General features: G+C 45.4%; 3 protein-coding genes across 4 annotated transcripts; 2 read left to right on the top strand and 1 right to left on the bottom strand.

Moving 5' to 3' along the window:
• Positions 1 to 845: 845 nt before the first annotated feature.
• fzr1b (fizzy/cell division cycle 20 related 1b) lies at positions 846 to 6,141 on the top strand. 2 transcript variants are annotated; one of them, XM_026374337.2, is made up of 14 exons: positions 846 to 1,062; positions 2,373 to 2,552; positions 2,743 to 2,844; positions 2,930 to 2,993; positions 3,091 to 3,218; positions 3,317 to 3,399; positions 3,495 to 3,678; positions 3,865 to 3,930; positions 4,059 to 4,161; positions 4,365 to 4,546; positions 4,651 to 4,884; positions 5,062 to 5,166; positions 5,257 to 5,349; positions 5,446 to 6,141. In XM_026374337.2, the coding sequence occupies exons 2-14, from the start codon at positions 2,475 to 2,477 to the stop codon at positions 5,485 to 5,487; spliced, it is 1,464 nt and encodes a 487-aa protein (XP_026230122.1). In that variant the 5' UTR covers positions 846 to 1,062; positions 2,373 to 2,474; the 3' UTR covers positions 5,488 to 6,141. The 2 variants fall into 2 exon arrangements, with proteins under 2 accessions (XP_026230122.1, XP_026230123.1); XM_026374338.2 differs by having other exon boundaries at positions 2,299 to 2,552.
• A 118-nt stretch (positions 6,142 to 6,259) lies between these two features.
• Positions 6,260 to 15,893, bottom strand: LOC113171729 (importin-13-like). Its single transcript, XM_026374333.1, is given in 23 exon segments — positions 6,260 to 6,388; positions 6,907 to 7,088; positions 7,253 to 7,342; positions 7,443 to 7,501; positions 7,613 to 7,679; positions 7,774 to 7,826; positions 7,903 to 7,999; positions 8,105 to 8,242; positions 8,375 to 8,455; positions 8,680 to 8,826; positions 9,199 to 9,333; positions 9,458 to 9,484; positions 9,570 to 9,602; positions 9,604 to 9,752; positions 9,823 to 9,970; positions 10,150 to 10,270; positions 10,488 to 10,654; positions 10,781 to 10,922; positions 11,010 to 11,150; positions 11,227 to 11,867; positions 12,249 to 12,374; positions 12,950 to 13,069; positions 15,611 to 15,893. Coding segments are annotated over 22 exon segments (2,907 nt in total). The 5' UTR covers positions 13,019 to 13,069; positions 15,611 to 15,893; the 3' UTR covers positions 6,260 to 6,294.
• Positions 13,668 to 18,247, top strand: LOC113171732. Its single transcript, XM_026374339.1, has 5 exons — positions 13,668 to 13,979; positions 14,545 to 14,829; positions 15,929 to 16,222; positions 16,323 to 16,489; positions 17,026 to 18,247. The coding sequence occupies exons 1-5, from the start codon at positions 13,781 to 13,783 to the stop codon at positions 17,068 to 17,070; spliced, it is 990 nt and encodes a 329-aa protein (XP_026230124.1). The 5' UTR covers positions 13,668 to 13,780; the 3' UTR covers positions 17,071 to 18,247.
• The last annotated feature ends 236 nt before the right edge of the window (positions 18,248 to 18,483 follow it).

Genomic DNA, 18,483 nt, shown 5'->3' with positions numbered 1-18,483 from the left:
CCCAAGCAAAACTCAAAGTCCCCCGAGGCCCTGTTCGCAGAGGCCCTGGAAGATCTCAGAGTGGCTGTCACAGTAACCTGAATTAAACTCAAGGAAAATCTCTGGTGGGATTTAAAGAAGACAGTTGCAACATGCGAACCCAAGAATATAAATGAACTGGAGGACATTGCCCATGAGGAATGAACTAAGATTTCTCTGGAATGCTGAGAACCACAGTAGTTATTAAGTTGCATTTTGTGTTGAACTTTAGTTGTGTGGAGCTTTTTAAAACGTTCTTTTTCAAGGAGTTCATTGCAAACATTTGCATTGGAAGTTAAGTAATTTTGCATTACTGAAAGTGATTTGATTTAAAAAAAAATATATATATATAAACATGACCATTCAGCATTCATGCATGCTCAACTATATTCTGTGAATTTGGAATATATGTTGTAAAATATGTTATTAGTTCAGAATAAATCTGTGTATCCATGTAATACCCCTGACGTGCATGTCTTCAACTGTTTGACATTGCAGAGGTTTTGGAAGCTAATAGATCTACCAGTCTATAAAAGAACCTTAAAGGTGTGAAATGCAGAATCATAACTTCCAGCACACGTGCAATGAAACCAGGTGGGTTGAAAATTAACTAGATTTACATGTACATATTTAAGGGAGAACATATGACAGTTAATAACGCACAGAAGAAAAACCTTTTAAGTGGAGGGCGACTTAAAAGAAAACTTTATGCACTTTAGGTAAAGATGTGCAGTGCAGCGGCGCCGCCCAGTGGCCACGGATGGGACAGCGGCTGTGCGGCTGTGCAGTGAGCGTGCGTCGCCGGCTGAGGTCGCTGTCGAGCGCCGCACAGACGGCAGAAGTCAACCAAAGAATTTCTGGCCCAGCTGATTGCTGGTCGCCATCTTTTGTCGTGAAAATAAACAACACCAGCGACTCGCGTTTGCCTTTTGGATGTCCGTGCTGCTACGTGAAAGAAAGCGACGACACTCTCACCCGTGGCATCGCCGCCGTGTTCCGCCGGAGATGGCCGCCGATCTGGTCACTTAGCCGCCGCGTCGCTCGGTAAGAAAGCGTCGGTGCGGAGCGGTCGTCAGCTGATGGGACATCTCTTGGAAATAGGTTGTAGTGTGTGCGAGTGTGGTACCATGACAACGGCGGGGCTGTCGTTAGCACACTGTGAAGAGATTGTAGCTTGAATACTGTCCGTGTTTGTGTGAATATTAAACGCGGACCTGGTCTTTTAACCTTGTAACGTCAACAGTAACACGACACGACACATTGACCAGGTGTTTCAAATGCACTAGTGTCCGCGTTCACTGGTGACCGTCTTCCCGATGCGTCGGTGGTTGCTCGTAGTTACGACAGCTGATGGAAACAGGAAGCGAGCACGTTACCCGCACTGTTTGGATTTATAAACGTATATAAATAGACTTTAGAGTCACATGCAAGAAATATTGAGGTTTGAATACTGCAGTTTCGGGTGCGTCCATGAATTTACAATGAGACAGGCGAACTAAGACAGTGCAGTGACCATGGTGCATGGACACAGTGGTCACAAATGGATGGAGAGACGGCTGGATAAATGCTGTATTAATGCAGTGTGTAGCTGACTAGCTAACATTAGCCCGGCTGGTGCACCGCGTAGCTGACTAGCTAACATTAGCCTGGTGCACCGCGCAGCTGACTAGCTAACATTAGCCTGGTGCACCGCGCAGCTGACTAGCTAACATTAGCCTGGTGCACCGCGCAGCTGACTAGCTAACATTAGCCTGGTGCACCGCCTAGCTGACTAGCTAACATTAGCCTGGTGCACCGCCTAGCTGACTAGCTAACATTAGCCTGGTGCACCGCGCAGCTGACTAGCTAACATTAGCCCCACAATGTCACACGGTATCAAATGCCTTACTGTTTCCACTTTTTCATATGATGAAGTGCGATGGAAGATGTTTGTAGGTTTACTCAAATAAGGCTCAAAAGACAAAATGCATAGGTTTGGCATTTTCTATGAAGCAGAGGAGAGAAGCTCACTAGTAGAGTTACTCAGCCGTAAGTACAGTAAGTTAACATACTGAGGATTTGATGTATGTGACAGGTTTTACTCAAACGCGACTCGACGGAATATTAACATACGTTTTGACGATATAACATAAATCAGACAGATCGCTGCTAGCATAGCAGCTAACGTGCTGTCAGCTGTTGCGACTACGACCGACGCACTGGGAAGACGGTCACCAGTTAACGTGGGCGCTAGTGCATTTGAAACACAGGTCGTTGAGTATGTGTCCACTTCGCTTAAAGAGCTCAGAGCACATGTGTGTTTGCAAAGTCCACACTGGCGCCTGCTCTGAGCTAAGCGAAGTCGCTTTTCACAGAGATGGGGATCCTGGGCGGATTTCCTCACCGGGAGCGAGCGGAGGCTTAAAGGGGGCGGGGAGGGCAGCGGAGGGGCCTTGCTGCTCGTCAGCCCTGAAGAGATGGACCAAGAGTACGAGAGACGACTGCTGAGGCAAATCAACCACCAGAACCTGCCGACAGAGGCCCGCCTGGCAAAGGTGAGGTACAGTGGAAACAAGCTTGCAGATGGGGAAATGTGGGTGCATGCAGGGCTCAGTGACATAAACTGACATAATGTGAATATGTAGGAGCTGTATGAATGCAGCTTATTCAAATAATATGGCATGAGCAGACGCTAAACTAAAAATCTTTTTTGTCTTACTGTTCTTCACCCTCTGACCACCCTAGTGTGTAAGTGCAACCTGCAGTCCTGTCAGCATCAAGTCGGGGGACCGCTTCATTCCCACCCGAGCCGGGAGCAACTGGAGCATCAACTTCCATTATGCCAATGTGAGCTGTTTCTTAGTTTGTCAGTGAGCTATTCTCTTCGCGCTGTAATCTATCATAATGTAAATGCCTTTTCTTCTCTGTGCAGGAGAACTGTCGCTCACCCAGTCAGAACCAAAAGTCTAAGGATGCCAGTTCAGATTCAAGCAAAGGTCAAAAACCCTTCCCCTCTGCGCTAATTCAAAGTTTACTAACAACTGTGTACGTTCAAATCTTTTTACTTGTGGGTTCTCGCCGTGTCCCCTCCAGATGCTGTGGCGTACGCTGCCCTGTTGAGGAATGAGCTTCTAGGAGCAGGGATAGAGACTGTGCCAGACCCTCACACAGATGACCGACGCCATGCAGTCCTTTCTCAAGACTCTCACGGCCTTTTTAGGGTTAGAGTCTGTTCATTTCCAAAGCCTGAAATGTTATTAATTTCTAATAACTGAGACTAGAAGTAATGAATAAAAATCTTTACTTTGTGTGTCCACAGTACACTGTTCACACTAAGAGAGTGCCTTTTGATAGTGATAACGAAGTCTCACCATACTCCCTTTCTCCGCTTAGTAACAAGAGGTATGGTACATCTTATTTACTGCCGACTGAACACACCGTTTGCTCTCAGATTGTGGTCGGTTAACTGTCCCCATTCCTTTTTGATTTTTTGGTAGTCACAAGCTGCTCCGCTCCCCTCGGAAACCAGCCCGAAAGATCTCCAAGATCCCCTTCAAAGTGCTGGATGCTCCAGAGCTGCAGGATGACTTCTACCTCAACCTGGTAGACTGGTCGGCGGGTAACCTGCTCAGTGTCGGCCTGGGAGCCTGTGTTTATTTGTGGAGTGCCTGCACCAGCCAGGTCAGAGGAGATTGAATTATGGTTTGATTTTTTTATTGACTGAATGTATCCAGTTACCAAAGCCTTGCAGGGGACGAATATCACTTTCATTTTCATGAGCTATTTGCCTTTATTAAAAAGACCATACATAGTAGAAAAGTGGAAATGGTAGATTTGTTAAATGGTAAATATCTTGTGTATTAACAGGTGACCAGGTTATGTGACCTTTCAGTGGATGGAGACTCTGTTACATCTGTGTGTTGGAATGAGCGGGTAAAGTACCAGAGCTGAATTGATTATAAGCCTGAGTAGCAGGAGAGAATGCAACTGTTTCAAGTATAACTGTGTGATTTCCCCTGTAGTTGGATTGACTGTCTTTATTTTTGATCTGGTTATGTCAGGGAAGTCTGGTTGCTGTTGGAACCCACAAAGGTTATGTTCAGATCTGGGACGCAGCAGGAGGGAGGAAGCTAACCAGTCTGGAGGGTCACTCAGCCCGTGTAGGTCAGTTCTAACTGGAGTGAAGTAGAATCTCACACTGCTGGCTAAAGTGTGTTTTAGTCTGCAAAAGCAACCTAGGAAGGCTGAACTCCACTATGCACTGTCTATATAGGACCAGTGAGCACGTGTTAAATAAAGACACATGAGTCATGTTAGATAGCTGCGGTGAAAAATTAGCCCCTCCTCCACTACCCTTTGTGTCCAAGGTGCCCTGGCATGGAACGGGGAGCAGCTGTCGTCAGGAAGTCGAGACAGAGTGATCCTCCAGCGGGATGTCAGAACCCCCCCTTCATCTGAGAGGAGGCTGCAGGGTCACAGGCAAGAAGTGTGTGGTCTCAAATGGTCTCCTGACCACCAGCATCTCGCGTCTGGGGGAAATGACAACAAGGTGCGAGAATCTAAAACTCAAACAAAATAATTCAGTTAAGATCTAATATATGAGAGTAAACGTGAACAGACTCTGCATCCTGTTTCCTGTTGTCTCCTGGTCAGCTGTTGGTGTGGAACAGCTCCAGTCTGCTCCCAGTGCAGCAGTACAGCGATCACCTGGCAGCAGTTAAGGCCATTGCCTGGTCCCCCCACCAGCACGGGCTGTTGGCTTCAGGAGGCGGCACCGCCGACCGCTGCCTGCGCTTCTGGAACACGCTGACGGGCCAGGCCCTGCAGAGCACAGACACGGGCTCCCAGGTCTGCAACCTGGCCTGGTCCAAACACGCCAATGAACTGGTGAGGAAACACACACACACACACACACACTCATTGAAGTACATACTGGAGGCAGTATCTGTATGAAGATACCTGAACAAGTCTGTCTGTGTTATTAAGTGTATTTCTGTAGCAAGCGTTCCACAATCCTACAGAATGTTTTACATTTTTAGCTAATTGTACTTCCTTTGTTTGAAGGTGAGCACTCACGGCTACTCACAGAACCAGATCCTTGTGTGGAAGTATCCGTCATTAACACAGGTGGCCAAGCTGACAGGACACTCCTACAGAGTGTTGTATTTGGTGAGACTGCAGGTTTAAATAATACCATTACACACATGCCCTAAAATACCTCCATCCTTTGACCAGTTTGTGTTTCTCTTTCCTGTCCAGGCTGTGTCTCCAGATGGGGAAGCCATCGTTACAGGAGCTGGGGACGAGACACTACGTTTCTGGAATGTCTTCAGTAAGACACGCTGCACAAAGGTCTGATCCATTTTGTGTTGGCACTAATGAACGAATGAATATATGAATGATGACTTCCCATTCACCTTACACATATTACATCATTGTTTTCCTCAGGAATCGAAGTCAGTGCTGAACCTCTTCACAAGAATACGATAGTGTCTATCGTCTGGGGTCAGGACTGGATGAAGAGAAGACTAATGAGCTGTGGTTGAACTGCACAGTCACCCAGTAACACCCGAAGCACTTACACCCCTCTCATCTCAGAACCATCCGCACCAACTACCACTAAGACAGGACTTCAGGAGTCAACTTTTTGTACTGTGGTTGCAGCCTGGATGACAACTGCCATCCCCACTGATTTAAAAATAATAATAATAAGGAAGCAGTCTATTGTCAGGACATGTTGTCTGCTTAAAAAGTTGGTCTTGTTTTCTGTTGTGAAAGTGATTTCTTTTATTATATATTAGCAGATGTATACATGTACAAGAGTTCTAAGCTATGTAATGTAATGACGTCACATTTTTAAAAGACAAACAAGCCTGGCTCTGGTGGCGAGGGTTTCTATATTTTGATAAAGTGTGATGATTTCCAGCAGCACACAACGGAAGACAATTAATCACACACACACACAGAGTTGTTCATGCAGCTGCAAAGAATCATGTGTTTATTGGTATTTTTTTGTCAGTTGTCAAAAAGATTCCTGGAGACAAGAAAAGTGCACTATGACTCTTTTTAAAAATGTTATCATGCTTTGAAACTGACAGAGATGTTTTTATTAAAAACATGTTCCACAGAGGTTCACACATAACAGTCCTGTTAATCTGTCTCATTTTTACTTTGCTTCGGTTAAATGTCGTGGTTTTCGAGAGTCCACTCATAGTCCACTGTTACTTGTGTTTTGTGAGTTACTTTATGTCGTCTTTCCCATAGACTTAAGGAGGAAGGGAAAGTCATCAGCTCAGATTAGAAATCTGAGTATCCAGAACCCTGCAGACCTCGACAAAGCAGAGAGAACTCCTTCACAATGTCCTTAACACGCCGCTTGTTGGTTTGTTCCCTAGAACAAAGAAACACAAAACTATATAACGTATGTGGCTGAGATAGGTTGACTACTGTTTAAAGACTTGGGGTCACTCAGAAATGTATTTGTTTTCCATGAAAACATGCATGTTTCCAGCTGTGCCAATGTAATTGAACAATTTTCTAATGATCAAGTTGTCTTTTAAATGGATAAACTTGTGTTAGCAAACACAGGAACACTAATGTTTGCTGATATTGGGTCTTTGTAGATAATTACTACAATAGTAATTTACAACATTAATATCTGCATTGTATTCTGCTGTAGTATGGAAGTGCTTCAAATGGTATAACATTATTATTAACATTAATTATTATTCTCTGGTCCCATCGCTCAGAGTAAGCCATTTCCACCACATGGAGGAAGTGGAAACAAGCTGTGAACACTGACATTTCACTGTGTAGGTAAACATTTGCCTGTTTACACATCCAGCAGTTGTGGAGCACATCAGCTTTCATTTGACACGTTACTCCCAAAGAGTTGAGAGACATTGTTACCTTACGAGCTGCTGAATGAAGGTGTGTTTCTGCTCTGTGGACACCTGGGTCGAGGGGAATCCTGGGGTCTGAAGTGTTTCTTTCATCCACTGGGACAATAAGGCCGGACAGTGTCTGTTGAGACTCAGCAGCACGTCAGAAAAATGCTCAGTTAGATTGCGAGGAGACCCACCTCCAACTGCCTAGGACAGGAGTAAACGCATACAGTGTGCTTCAGTCACAATGTTGTCACTGGATCTACAAGCTACAGGGTAATATCTGAAAGGAAGGGGTGCATATTTTCCACAATAATAAAATATGACCTGTATTATTTTACATTATGTGCTCTGAAGAAAGTCTGACTCACCTGGAGGATGGTCTCTGTCAGGAGCTTTCCATCCCTCTGCAGCACTTCGCCTAGTGAGGGCATGTCTTTACAACGAGGCAGCAGCTCTGTCTGCCAAGGACAAAGACAAAGAACAAGAATGGATTAAGCTGATTAGTTAGTCAAAAAAGAGGTGTAAAGTGAAACCCTGCACATTCCTGCATCAGCTTACAAAAAACAGACTGGCAGCTTTTACTGTGGGTGTCTCTGGAAACTTGAGTGACAGGACGCCTGGAGAAAACAGAGGATAGAACAATAGCTGAGAGGTTGTTTGACACATCACAAGTCACACATGCATCCTGTTTGGGATTTAGTGATCTACTGGCACACAATGATACTGACCACAGTAAAACAGTGCTTTCATATCGAGCTGGTCAGACAGGTACAAATCAGGCTTCCTTTTAAGAATCTAAAAATAAAGAGCACACTGCGGTCAGGGAGAGATTGTTATATACAACATATAATGATAATATAGAGATATACATACAGTGCGTTCGACCAACCTGAGCATGAAGGTACATAAATGATTCTGCAATATCAGGGTGATCCCGTGGACCTGTAAAACAGGTGTGATGAGCAAGCCGAGTCCATGTACAAACACAAACAGAAATGTCTTTCCAGCCGTTTCTCACCCTGTTGAAATATGGTGAGCGTGGTGGATGTTAACACTTCAATAAGGGTTTTGATCTTGGCGATGTGGTGTTCCTCTCCGGCAAATATGTGCACGAGCTACAAAAAGAAAAAGAAAAGAGCAAGAATGGCCTCTGATGCCGAAAGCAAAAAAACAATCTTCATTAATGCTTTTAATCAGGGCCCTGATCTGTGGAGGCAAACCTGCCGGGCCAGGTCCAGGGCAGAGGCTTGTGGGAAGGCGCTGTAGATCTGCCCGAGCATCTCAGTCAGCTGAGCCACCATGGGCCCGAAATCATGTAGGAGGGTTCGAACGGATTTATCAAATACCCCACATACTGCCTGAAGGGGGTGACGGGGTGGGGGGGGGGGCACAGTGAGCGAGCGTGAGTCAGTAACCACACACAGAGAAATCACAAACACACACAGCATCGTACACGGGCACATTTATGCAGCAGTGAAAAACCCTCCTACCTCTACGACTTCTGAGTCATCGAGCCATTTGCTGAGGACGCTCTGTATCAGCGTGAACACTTGCTGAAGCACAACTACAACCTAAAAACAAAAACATACATATACATAGAGAACAGACTGCAATTGGTGAATTGCAGCACACAGAAACATATTGCATATTCAGAAATTAGGAAACAGATGAATGAGGTCATTTAATGCATGTTTCACTACAAAAAATCTGTAGCATGATATACGATAGCTGAGCTGGCAGTACAGTCCAAAGGAACACAGTTGTACAGTAAGTACTCATTTTGTCCTCAACTTACTGGGTTGTGTGTCGTCTGTGAGGGTGTGCGTCTAGGACTGGCTGCTCCTTCTAAACCATCTGCTTGCGTGTTGATATCCAGAGTAGTAAAGAGACTGGACAGCATGCCCAGGACGTGGATGATAGACTGTTTGTTAGTGGGATTAGGCTGTAAAGATAGACAGAGAAGATATATGTCAGATATAGTGATGACATCAGCATTTGAGGAGAAGACAGTGCCAAATGTGAGAGCGAGGAGAAAAATCAATAGTTACTGTATATGTGGTGTTAACGTCCGAGGCAAAAATGAGGGTAATAAAGAAAGCCACTCGTATCTAGTGATTGTATGTTTTTTGTGTTTTTAGCTGAAGTAAATGCAATATATTGATACTTATCACGATAAAAGCAATATTGTTTTATACTACTGTATATGGGAATTATTTGTAGTGTACACTGAGATCCTAGGCAGTATCACGTCTTACTTTATATGCCATCAGTGTTAATTGAAATGTCAGTGTTAAACTTGCATGAGATTCGGTACCTCTTGCTGGGCCAGCGTATCGAGCTGCTGGACATGAGGGGCGATGAGAGAGTGCAGTCTGCCCAGAATCTCGTCCACGGGCAGGGCGGACAGGAGGAAACCCAGAGCCTGCATCAGCCACATGCACTGGCTGCTCTGCACACAGACACACAACGACACACACGGTGCACATCATACATGATGTCCTCAGAGAGAGATGGTTGGTTCACTTATTCTGGTTTTATTAAGTGCAATGAACTGTTGAGGGCTGTTTACTCACCTTGTGAATTTCCTTTACCAGTACATCCTAAAGATAAGTGTAAGTGTCAGTATCACATGTGTATGTAAAAGTACATTTAGCTTCTTTAATCGTTTGATCATTTATGTCTGACCTGTGACGCAGTGAGGATGTCCTGAGCGTAGGGGCGCGAGGTCATGTCGGCACTCCCTGCAGATCCTCTTCAGAGTAGATACACTGGACACAGATAGCTCCGCCTTCTCAAGACCCTGGAGCACCATGGGTAATATGCCACCCAGCATCACTGGGTGGTCAGCCAGCCACTCGGCCAGGGATCCTAGCCAAAAAGGGAGCATGTCGTGACACCAAATAAAAATGATGTCAAATTAACGTGTCTGGATATGTACCTATGGTGTACATGACCGTGTCGGCCAACATCACGTTGCTGATGTTCACTCTGGGGATGAGAGCAATAAGGCCCGGAATAACATCAGAGTAGTTCACATCTATGGTCTCCGCTATGGACTGGAAGCCAAATAACAGAGCCTCTGTGTCCTTGAGAAGGAGAAGATTTGGAGTTGGGAGGAAAGAGAACAAACATTATGTATGATACTGCAGGTTTATAGATTGCAGCTCAATTCCAATCACAAATCAATCAGCATAATTGATTGATAAAAGCACTGTCAGCGCAACATATGTTTCAATCTGCAGTTGTTTTTAATTAATTACATTACCTGCCATACCGCTGACTGCTGGGGGTCCATCAGCTGTCGGCCCAGCCTGTCGTAGAGGTTACTGAGCAGCTCTGCCCCCAACATTTCATACACATACATCAGAGTGTCAGAGATGTCTACTCTGCAATGCAAAACAGCCGTAGATTCATAGTGAGAGAGGCAACCAAAATCTGTGCAGCTCCCATGATTAGTGACAGCAGCAGCTACTGGATGAATTTTAGTGCAAAATAGACTCTTAAGAAAGATGCACTGTACTTTTTGTCCAGTCTAATGTGAAGGTTTTCTATGCCGTGAAAAAGGGCCCGTGTCCACTTTTAGGGGTTTCTATCTCATCTTACCTATAAATTCTGAACTGCTCCCTGTCATCAGAGGACCAGGAGTCATACTCCTCCTGGGAGGGATAGTGGGATTTATGTAGCAACACATCCACCAGTTGGAAGTAAACCGGCCTGTAGATCTGTAGGTAAACCTCCTGCTTTTCCTCCTCAAATGACAAGATGTCATCCTGAACATGCCGGAAATAATAAAGAAAAAAAAAAACCTATGTCTAAATCAGACATGTACAAAACACAAACCAGACAGATGCTTTAAACCTCTGCAACAGTGATTGCTTTTCCAACAGACTTCCAACCTGCAGGGTGTACCAGAAGGTGAGTGTGAGGGAGCTGGTGGTCTCACTGACTGGGTAATGACCAGGGATACCAGTACAGAAGAGAATCATGTTGACCAAAGCCAGATATTCTTGCCAGTGATCCACCTGTTCCAACAAAACCCTGTCGTGCAGAAACACAGTGATCCAAATTAATAAATGAAAGCCACATAATGAATCGAGGTGACACAGCGTGCGCGCCTGCATGTACCTTGAGTGTGTTTCTCCCATGGCAACAGCAATGCGACAGATGCCATGCGAGGTCTCCATGTCTCCGTCCTGAGCCGCCGTCTTTAACTGGTCATGGAGGCCCAGCACCAGAGGCGTCAGGTTCAGCAGAGCGTCGATGTACCTGCACACACGTTGCGATTTACGCACCTGCAAACTCACTATGCACTTCTTACATCATGATCCAGTATGTTTCTCACCTCTGGCAGTCAGGCTGTGAGATAGCACTGACTATGGTCTCTACGGCCGTGTCAAACAGCTCAGGGTTGGACAAAGCAGTGAAACAGTCCTGGACCAATTCATGACTCTCCCCTAATGGCACATCCAGCCCCACCCAGCTGGACAGGCAGCGCAGCACCTTCTCCTTCACCTGGTTCGTTGAATCTTGGCTTTGGAGGAGCTGACGCAGCATGGGACACATCACTGTCCACTCCCCAGCTAGGGCCTCCCTGAGCTGGGTGCGACGAGCCTGGATGAGCCGGCTGCTCTGGAACTCCTCTGGAAGTACAGTGAGGAGCTCGAGCAGCGCGAGGCAGTGCGCGTGGGGATCCTGAGAGACCTCTGTGCCAGACCCACCTTCGGAGTCAGGCTTCTGTGGTTGGAATGCCCTCACCAGGTCCGCCACTGGCTGGGACCAAGCCTGAGGAATTAAATTAAGAGCCATAGAGGCCAGGGCTACACATAGACGAGTCAGCACCATCTTAGGCCCCGAGGAGAAGCGTAGGATGTGGGAGAGGAGCTGCATCCTGAGGCTCTCATGCTGGTCTGTGGGGAGGTCGTTCCAGTGGCGAGAGATCTTTGTGTGGAGAGTGCTGGCGCCAAAAAACTGAACCTCTGGAAGCTGCAAAGAGACACATTCACACTTTGAAGATCCATCATCTTAACCACTTTTTCTGTTAAGGGTCATCAGGACGCTGGAGCCAAACCCAGCTGTTATTGGACGAGAGGCAGGGGACACCCTGGACAGCTCGTCTGTCTATTGCAAGGCTGACACAGAGAGACAGACCATTCACACTCACACCTAGGGACAATTTCGAGTGACCAATTCACCTGAGTGCAGGTCTTAGGATGAAGGAGGGCCGAGCACCAGCAGGAAACCTACACAGTCACAGTGAAAACATGCAAACTCCACACAAAGAGACGCACGACGGAAAGGAGGGTTCGCTATGAAGATAACAGTTAAAATCCCGTTAGTGGGAGACGTGGAAACATAAAAGCAGACCTTGTCAGGGCTGAGCAGGGCCCAGCAGAACTGCCAGGCCTGTGCGGAGGCCTGGGCCTGGGTCAGCCACTTCTGAGCCACATTCTTACGCTCCATGTCCGGGTCGAAGTACAGCTGGCAGAGAGCCTGGAGTAAAACAGACAAACAAAAATACAAAGACAATGTGATTATGATAAGAGAGGGCTCCACTTAATATTGAAGTATGTACTCACAATAATAACATTTGAAATTGAAGCTGCATTTACAACAAACATTTAAAAGCCTACATGCTGGATGAGCAGGTGTTAACCTTACTATGTGAAGTGTCTGGAGGTGGGTTTTGTTGTGATTTGGTGCTAAATAAATAAATTGAACTAAACAGAAGTGAGATTTAGAAAAAAAGTGTTTTCATAGCAACTAATCCAAAGCACATGCTGTTAGTTATTATTAGGACAGCAAATGCTTACAGCTAGTATCATGTTACAAAAGGTCCAGTTTGTCTCGTCTCCTTATCCCAAACAACTATTGACAAACTACAGTTTTCTATTTGGAGGAAACGTTGTTGTTTTAAAACGATGAATTATTCCTACAAATAAAAACATCAAGACTGAGATGATGCTGCGGGTCGTGAATTTAATGTCTGGGGTAATAAACACCTGCAGCATGTGGTTCAATAACTAATAATCACTCAGTGAAATGGATCATTATAGACAGTAACTCACCGACTCCACATTCTCCACCGTTAACTCCAACTCCACCGGGTTCTCTCCCGGATTGGTTGGAGTCTCCATCTGGCGCAGCGTGAACCTTCCCTCCTGTTGCCTCTAGATCGCCTTTCGAGTCTGATGGGTATTTGTTAAAAATAAAAAAACAAACAGACAGAAAGAATCAACAGAAGCATCCACTGTCCTCTAAAATGTGACCGAGGCTGGCAGAGGACGTTCAGCTGTCCGTGCGCCGTGCGCACATGTGGGGACGCGCGCGCTCGAGCGTGACGACAGACTGACCTCTGTGGGGGCTGAAAAGTTGTTGTCTCACATTACCCCCCCCCCCCCACCCCCACCCCACCCCCCTCCCTCCCCAGCAAACGCAGACAGCCGTTCAGCTGTTACCATTTAATGCCTCTACACCACCGCAGTAGGCCGACGGGAGCAGAGGACACAGTAAAAGTTGCCCACCAGCTTCACGGTGTGTGTGTGTGTGTGTGTGTGTGTGCGCGCACAGTGCTCCGGCGATCGGATCTACAACAGGCGCTCCTGACGCAGACAACTGCGCCTCTGACGCACTGACATTTGATTGGAGCAGCCGAGCAGCAGCGACTGCAAACCGGGGTGTTTCAGAGGAAAACATGCAGACATTGCAAACTGACCAGGGGGGGGGTGGGGGGAGACACCCCGGACTGAAAGACGAAGCACGAATTTCCAGGAGCATCACTGACACTTTGTGCTCTCCAAAATAAAAGCCGTGCGTCTCTTTGCGGCTCCCACCCGCCCGCATGCTGCCCCACCCCTACTCCTCTTCTGCCCGACTCCCTCAGGATATTTTTAGCGCCGATGATGCGCCCTGTCAAATCACGTAACGGAAACAGCCTCACAGCTAAAAAAGCAGAGCCACCGTGGAGAGCCCGCACGGTGATTTCTGTTTTTTCATTTACCGGGATCTGCAGAGAAAAGAACGCGGAGGAGATGAAGACTGAAATCCATTTGGTGTTTTGCGTGTTGGCGGTTCTCCCCTACCTCCAGCAGACAGAAGGTAAGGCGTCATCCCCCCCCCTGCGGTGCGTGTCTTTGTGTTTGATGTGGACAGAGCTGAGATGTGGCTCGTTATTGATTCAGCCGATGATGCTCTCCACAGTCAACTGATCGTATAAGAAAGTTAGTGTGGAGCTGCAGGCTGTGGCTGCTTTTGATCATTCTTTAATCATTCTGACTTCCTCTGTGAACTTCTACCAACCTGACACGATGTGCACAGACACTCATTTAAACTTTAATGCCTGTTTACTACATTTAGTTTTCTCATGGTGTCTCATTTTTATACTTGTGAGGATTCACTGCGTCTCTGTGTCTTGTATGATATAAAACAGCCTATCTTCAGGGGGTAGGTTGCACAGAGCTGCAATGAATAGTCGATTAATCGATTGGTCAGCTGACCAAAAATGTTTCAGCAGCTATTTCTGTAGTCAAAAAAGCATTTTAAGTTCTCTTGTCCCAGCTTCTCACGTGTATTTGGAATATTTGATGCTTCATTTGAAAATCAAGAGGGAATTTCTAAAGCAAAAACAATTAACAGTTAATTGTGTATGCTTTGTCTCTAATAGGCCAGAGCAGTGCTGAGCCTCTTGTCCGCTCCTCCACTGCTCCTCTGAGTCACGCAGGCACTTCAGCAACTCCTGACCTGACAAAGGATCCTGGGGGTGAGGTCCCTCAACGGACACATAATCTCGCAGGCGGGAATGAAACCTCGACTGGAGCCGCAGCCGTGACAGAGGCCGAAGCAGCACTTCCATCAGAGACTGTGACAGACGAGGTGTTTCAAGCCTCCACTCCACATGTGACTGCGTCTGTCGCCACGAGCGCTCCCACTGGCACTGTCTCTCCTTCAGGTAATCAGGACTAACTAGTGTGCACTGTTTACATGCATCTGACATTATCATCAACACAGATCTTATGGTCAACATTTCATCAATCATTCTGAAAGTGTGCAACTATAATTGCCCAGTTCATTCTGTTTACTGTGTCCAGACTGGACTCTTAAAATACAACTACCCACACACTAAAAGCAGCCTGTTTGCAAACACAGACTCTCTCCTCCTTAGCCAGTGGCGTTCCAGGAACAGTCCTCCCCTGAACCCCACATGACTGGACTGAGATTGAGAATGTGTGTCATAACCTCATTTAAGAGTTTCCCTTTTATAGATCAGATAAATATAACCCCGTCAGCTGATGCCGTGTTGCCTCACTGAAGGGCACAGTAATAACAAACAATATGACATAATGCTACGGAGCTCGCACTCTTCCCCCATATTTACCTGTCGCCGTCACCTCGCTGTCTGTCCCTGCGGTATAATGTGCAGGTCGGTGCATCGCCACCTGTCATCTATCAGTTTGCAACATGTCTTGTTATTTATGGCTGCAGATAATAATTCATGTGCATAATATTTTCTTAATTGCTCGCTTAGGTTAAAGTGCCACTTTTCACTGTTAGTTTTAAAATCTATCTTTAGTAAATCTCACCTCCGTGGCAGCCAAATAAGTATTTGATAATAAAATATTTAATCAGACATTAAAACAACACCTCTGTCTACTTGTCTTTTTTTAGCTGTATAGATATATAAGTGGAGAGTTCATGTTGTCGTCACCTCAAGAACCAAAAAAAGGTCGTACCTGTTGTTTGTCTGAGTCAGGTTCTGCAGCAGTGAGCAAAGTGCGAGATCCATCACTACCACCACTATTATGCTGTTGATTTGAGGCATGAAAACACAAACTGTGTAAAAACAGGTCGTCGCCTCTGTTTTTCCCCTCAGGGTTTCTTAGCCTTGTCAAGCAGGGGCAGGTGGGGCCTGACAACGAAATATTATGGATACAGCGTTAATATTCATGAGCAGTTACAGTACCTGTGTCTGCCGTGTGTGCATTTCCTTTGAAGAATTCTCTGTACTGTTTTGAATTGATACAGCACTGCCCTCACATCCCCACTTTCAGCTGCTGCAGACAGCCTTTCATCCACGCCGAGGGCACAGAGCACCACCCCTCTGCAGCGTGTCTCTACCACTGAAGGCCACACCAGAGAGCCCCTCATCACCTTTTCATCTCAGACCACCCACCCAGTGCAGGATACAGGTTCCACTGCCCCCTCCACCGCCCAGCCACAGTCAGAATCAATGACAACAGCCAGCACCCAGACCACAGGTCATCCTCTGGCCTCAGCTGCAGGCTGGGGACCTGCAGGGCCGACACATCGGGAGGTCCCATCAGAACTCAATGTGGGAGATGAAGGTAAGCTGAGAGAAAATGGTTTCAGTCATTGTGAGCTTTATTCTCTCACTTCATCGTAAATATATATGTGATTATGTTTGTCCATTCCTCTGTCATGTAGATCTTAAGGGGCCCCACTACCGCTCAAGCTCTCCGCTAGACCCCCTGCTGGCCGGTTTGCTGTCGGTTTTCATTATCACCACTGCCATTGTTTTTGTCGTCCTCTTCCTCAAATTTCGCCAGCGGACAAACAACCCAGAATTTCATCGGCTGCAGGATTTACCCATGGTAAGGTGCTCTCCTCTGCGCAAACACGTAGCGCAGTGCAGGTTGATAACGAGACCCTGACACTCATATGAGTTTGTGCTCACGGTCAGTTTACTAATCATAAAGAAAGCTGTTGATAGTCAGAGCAAGTATCCACTGATGATGTCATCTTTTATCTCAGCTTCAACTTTAGATTTCAGATTTTTAACAAAACATCTAATATAATGAAAGTCCCTATCCAGGTGCAGCATGGGAAATGTATGATGCATAGTTTTAGAGTATTTTGGAGTATTTATTTGGAGGGGAAGTGAATGAACCTTGTAATCTACTACATTTATCCATATGCTATTACATACTTTGCAGATGCAGTTTCATAATACAAAGTAGTAGTTAATAAATTATTTTGCCTTATTTACTGATTAACCACCTGCTAGTACATAGCAAGTTCAGACTAAGTCCTCAATAATAATGTTTTTCTAGCTGAATCTGGATATGACTTGACCTAACAACCTTGCAGGCTCTCAAGTTATCATTTATGGCTTGTTCACCTTCACCAGGATGATCTTATGGAGGACACGCCACTCTCCAGATACACCTACTGACAGGAGAGTCCTGTGCCGTCAGCCACTCGCTCCACTCAGAGGACAGAGACAAATCACACACCAAAGTAAGACAAGTGTGGATCTGAGCAAAGCCTTTGCCTGGATGCTGCTGCATCTCTGCTGTTGAGTTTTCCCTTTGTGACTTTGAGCTTTGAGTCAGTGATGAAAACAGTTTTTATTTTCAGTGAGAAGGATGCTTTTAGAGCATGAAGTCTTTTAAATAAGAGGTTCTGGTATCACTTCAAATTTCTTTCCACGTTCCCTTTAAAGTTGAGAATCTTCTTCAGCAAGGTGGGGGCCTCGACTTCTTTGGATCCCTGACTGATTTCTTATGTATGCACAGCACTTTAATGTGGCAAGTATAGCCACACTGCCCTCTAGGGGACATCTGAGGTAATGTGGATCAAGGTTGCACAAAGTCCTCCAACGGAAAATAGTCAACCTCAGGTTATCAAGCATTGATATAAGAGTGAGAGACAAAGACGGAGTGAAGACATTAAGTGGGTGGAGACAGACAAATGAGGAATATAAATTATGATCAACTAATTCACCAAATAATAGTGAAGTGCACTTTCAAGGCACATTTCCAGGTTGCACATGTTGTCCTGAAACTCAGATTTAAGAGAACCACTAAAAATCAGGAGACGTGATTAAAACAGTTTAGAGGTCACATCTCTAGAAAAACTACCAAAATGGATATAATATTTGTAGTTGCGGCCTTTAATGTGCGGTTACATGTAAATGTGATGGTGGTGGTCTGGTCATTGTCTGATGCTGGTATCTAAACTTGAATTTGGTTCTGTTTTCGATGAATGTTTTATTCACTAATGCACACTGAAAGGAAAGTTCTGCTTCGCAAAATTAACACAATGAGTAACACTATGGATATTAAACGTGTTAAATTCTTATACATATATATAGAATGTATTTGTTTGCACACGGTATTTGTGGAGACAGTAAGAAGCAGCATTAGGGGAGTTTGTTGTTACCTGTATCTGTATTAGCTGGAGTATTAAGCAAATGTGCTGAAACCTTCCTGTTGTATCAGAGTTTGTAACTAGAGTTACTTTACTGTACTACTACAGTGATGTATGTCATGATATGCCATTGAAATGTGAGCTGTAAGAATTTACTGATAGGAGGATTTCCCGTTTGATAATAAAATAGAAATCATTAAGCCTCATGTTTCATACACATAAGTGTGGAAAACTGTTTTCTAGCAGCTCTGGTAAACTCTTAAGCATTATGCTCCATCATTGTAACCTGTATGAAATCTTTTTTTAAATCAAAGATGGTTAAATCACAAAGCTCCTCTGTTGTTGTCTGGACAAGTAACGTGGACTTTGGACTGTCAGCTTAAAAGAAAGAAAAAGAGAAAGCCACACCCTTATACAGTTATTTATGATTAATCTC

The sequence above is a fragment of the Anabas testudineus genome, chromosome 17 (genome assembly GCF_900324465.2).
Source record: "Anabas testudineus chromosome 17, fAnaTes1.2, whole genome shotgun sequence".
Classification (NCBI taxonomy): Eukaryota; Metazoa; Chordata; class Actinopteri; order Anabantiformes; family Anabantidae; genus Anabas; species Anabas testudineus.
The sequence above is the reverse complement of the archived record's forward strand: the minus strand, read 5'-3'. Positions and strand labels throughout refer to the sequence as shown.

What these genes read in the sequence shown, in the direction of transcription:
- fzr1b (XM_026374337.2), top strand. Translation starts at nt 2,475, where the DNA reads ATGGACCAAGAGTACGAGAGACGACTGCTGAGGCAAATCAACCACCAG. An exon ending in TCAACTTCCATTATGCCAAT is followed by an intron (nt 2,845 to 2,929) that starts GTGAGCTGTTTC and finishes TTCTCTGTGCAG; the next exon opens with GAGAACTGTCGCTCACCCAG. An exon ending in ACTCTCACGGCCTTTTTAGG is followed by an intron (nt 3,219 to 3,316) that starts GTTAGAGTCTGT and finishes GTGTGTCCACAG; the next exon opens with TACACTGTTCACACTAAGAG.
- LOC113171732 (XM_026374339.1), top strand. Translation starts at nt 13,781, where the DNA reads ATGATGCGCCCTGTCAAATCACGTAACGGAAACAGCCTCACAGCTAAA. An exon ending in CTACCTCCAGCAGACAGAAG is followed by an intron (nt 13,980 to 14,544) that starts GTAAGGCGTCAT and finishes TGTCTCTAATAG; the next exon opens with GCCAGAGCAGTGCTGAGCCT. An exon ending in TGGCACTGTCTCTCCTTCAG is followed by an intron (nt 14,830 to 15,928) that starts GTAATCAGGACT and finishes CCCCACTTTCAG; the next exon opens with CTGCTGCAGACAGCCTTTCA.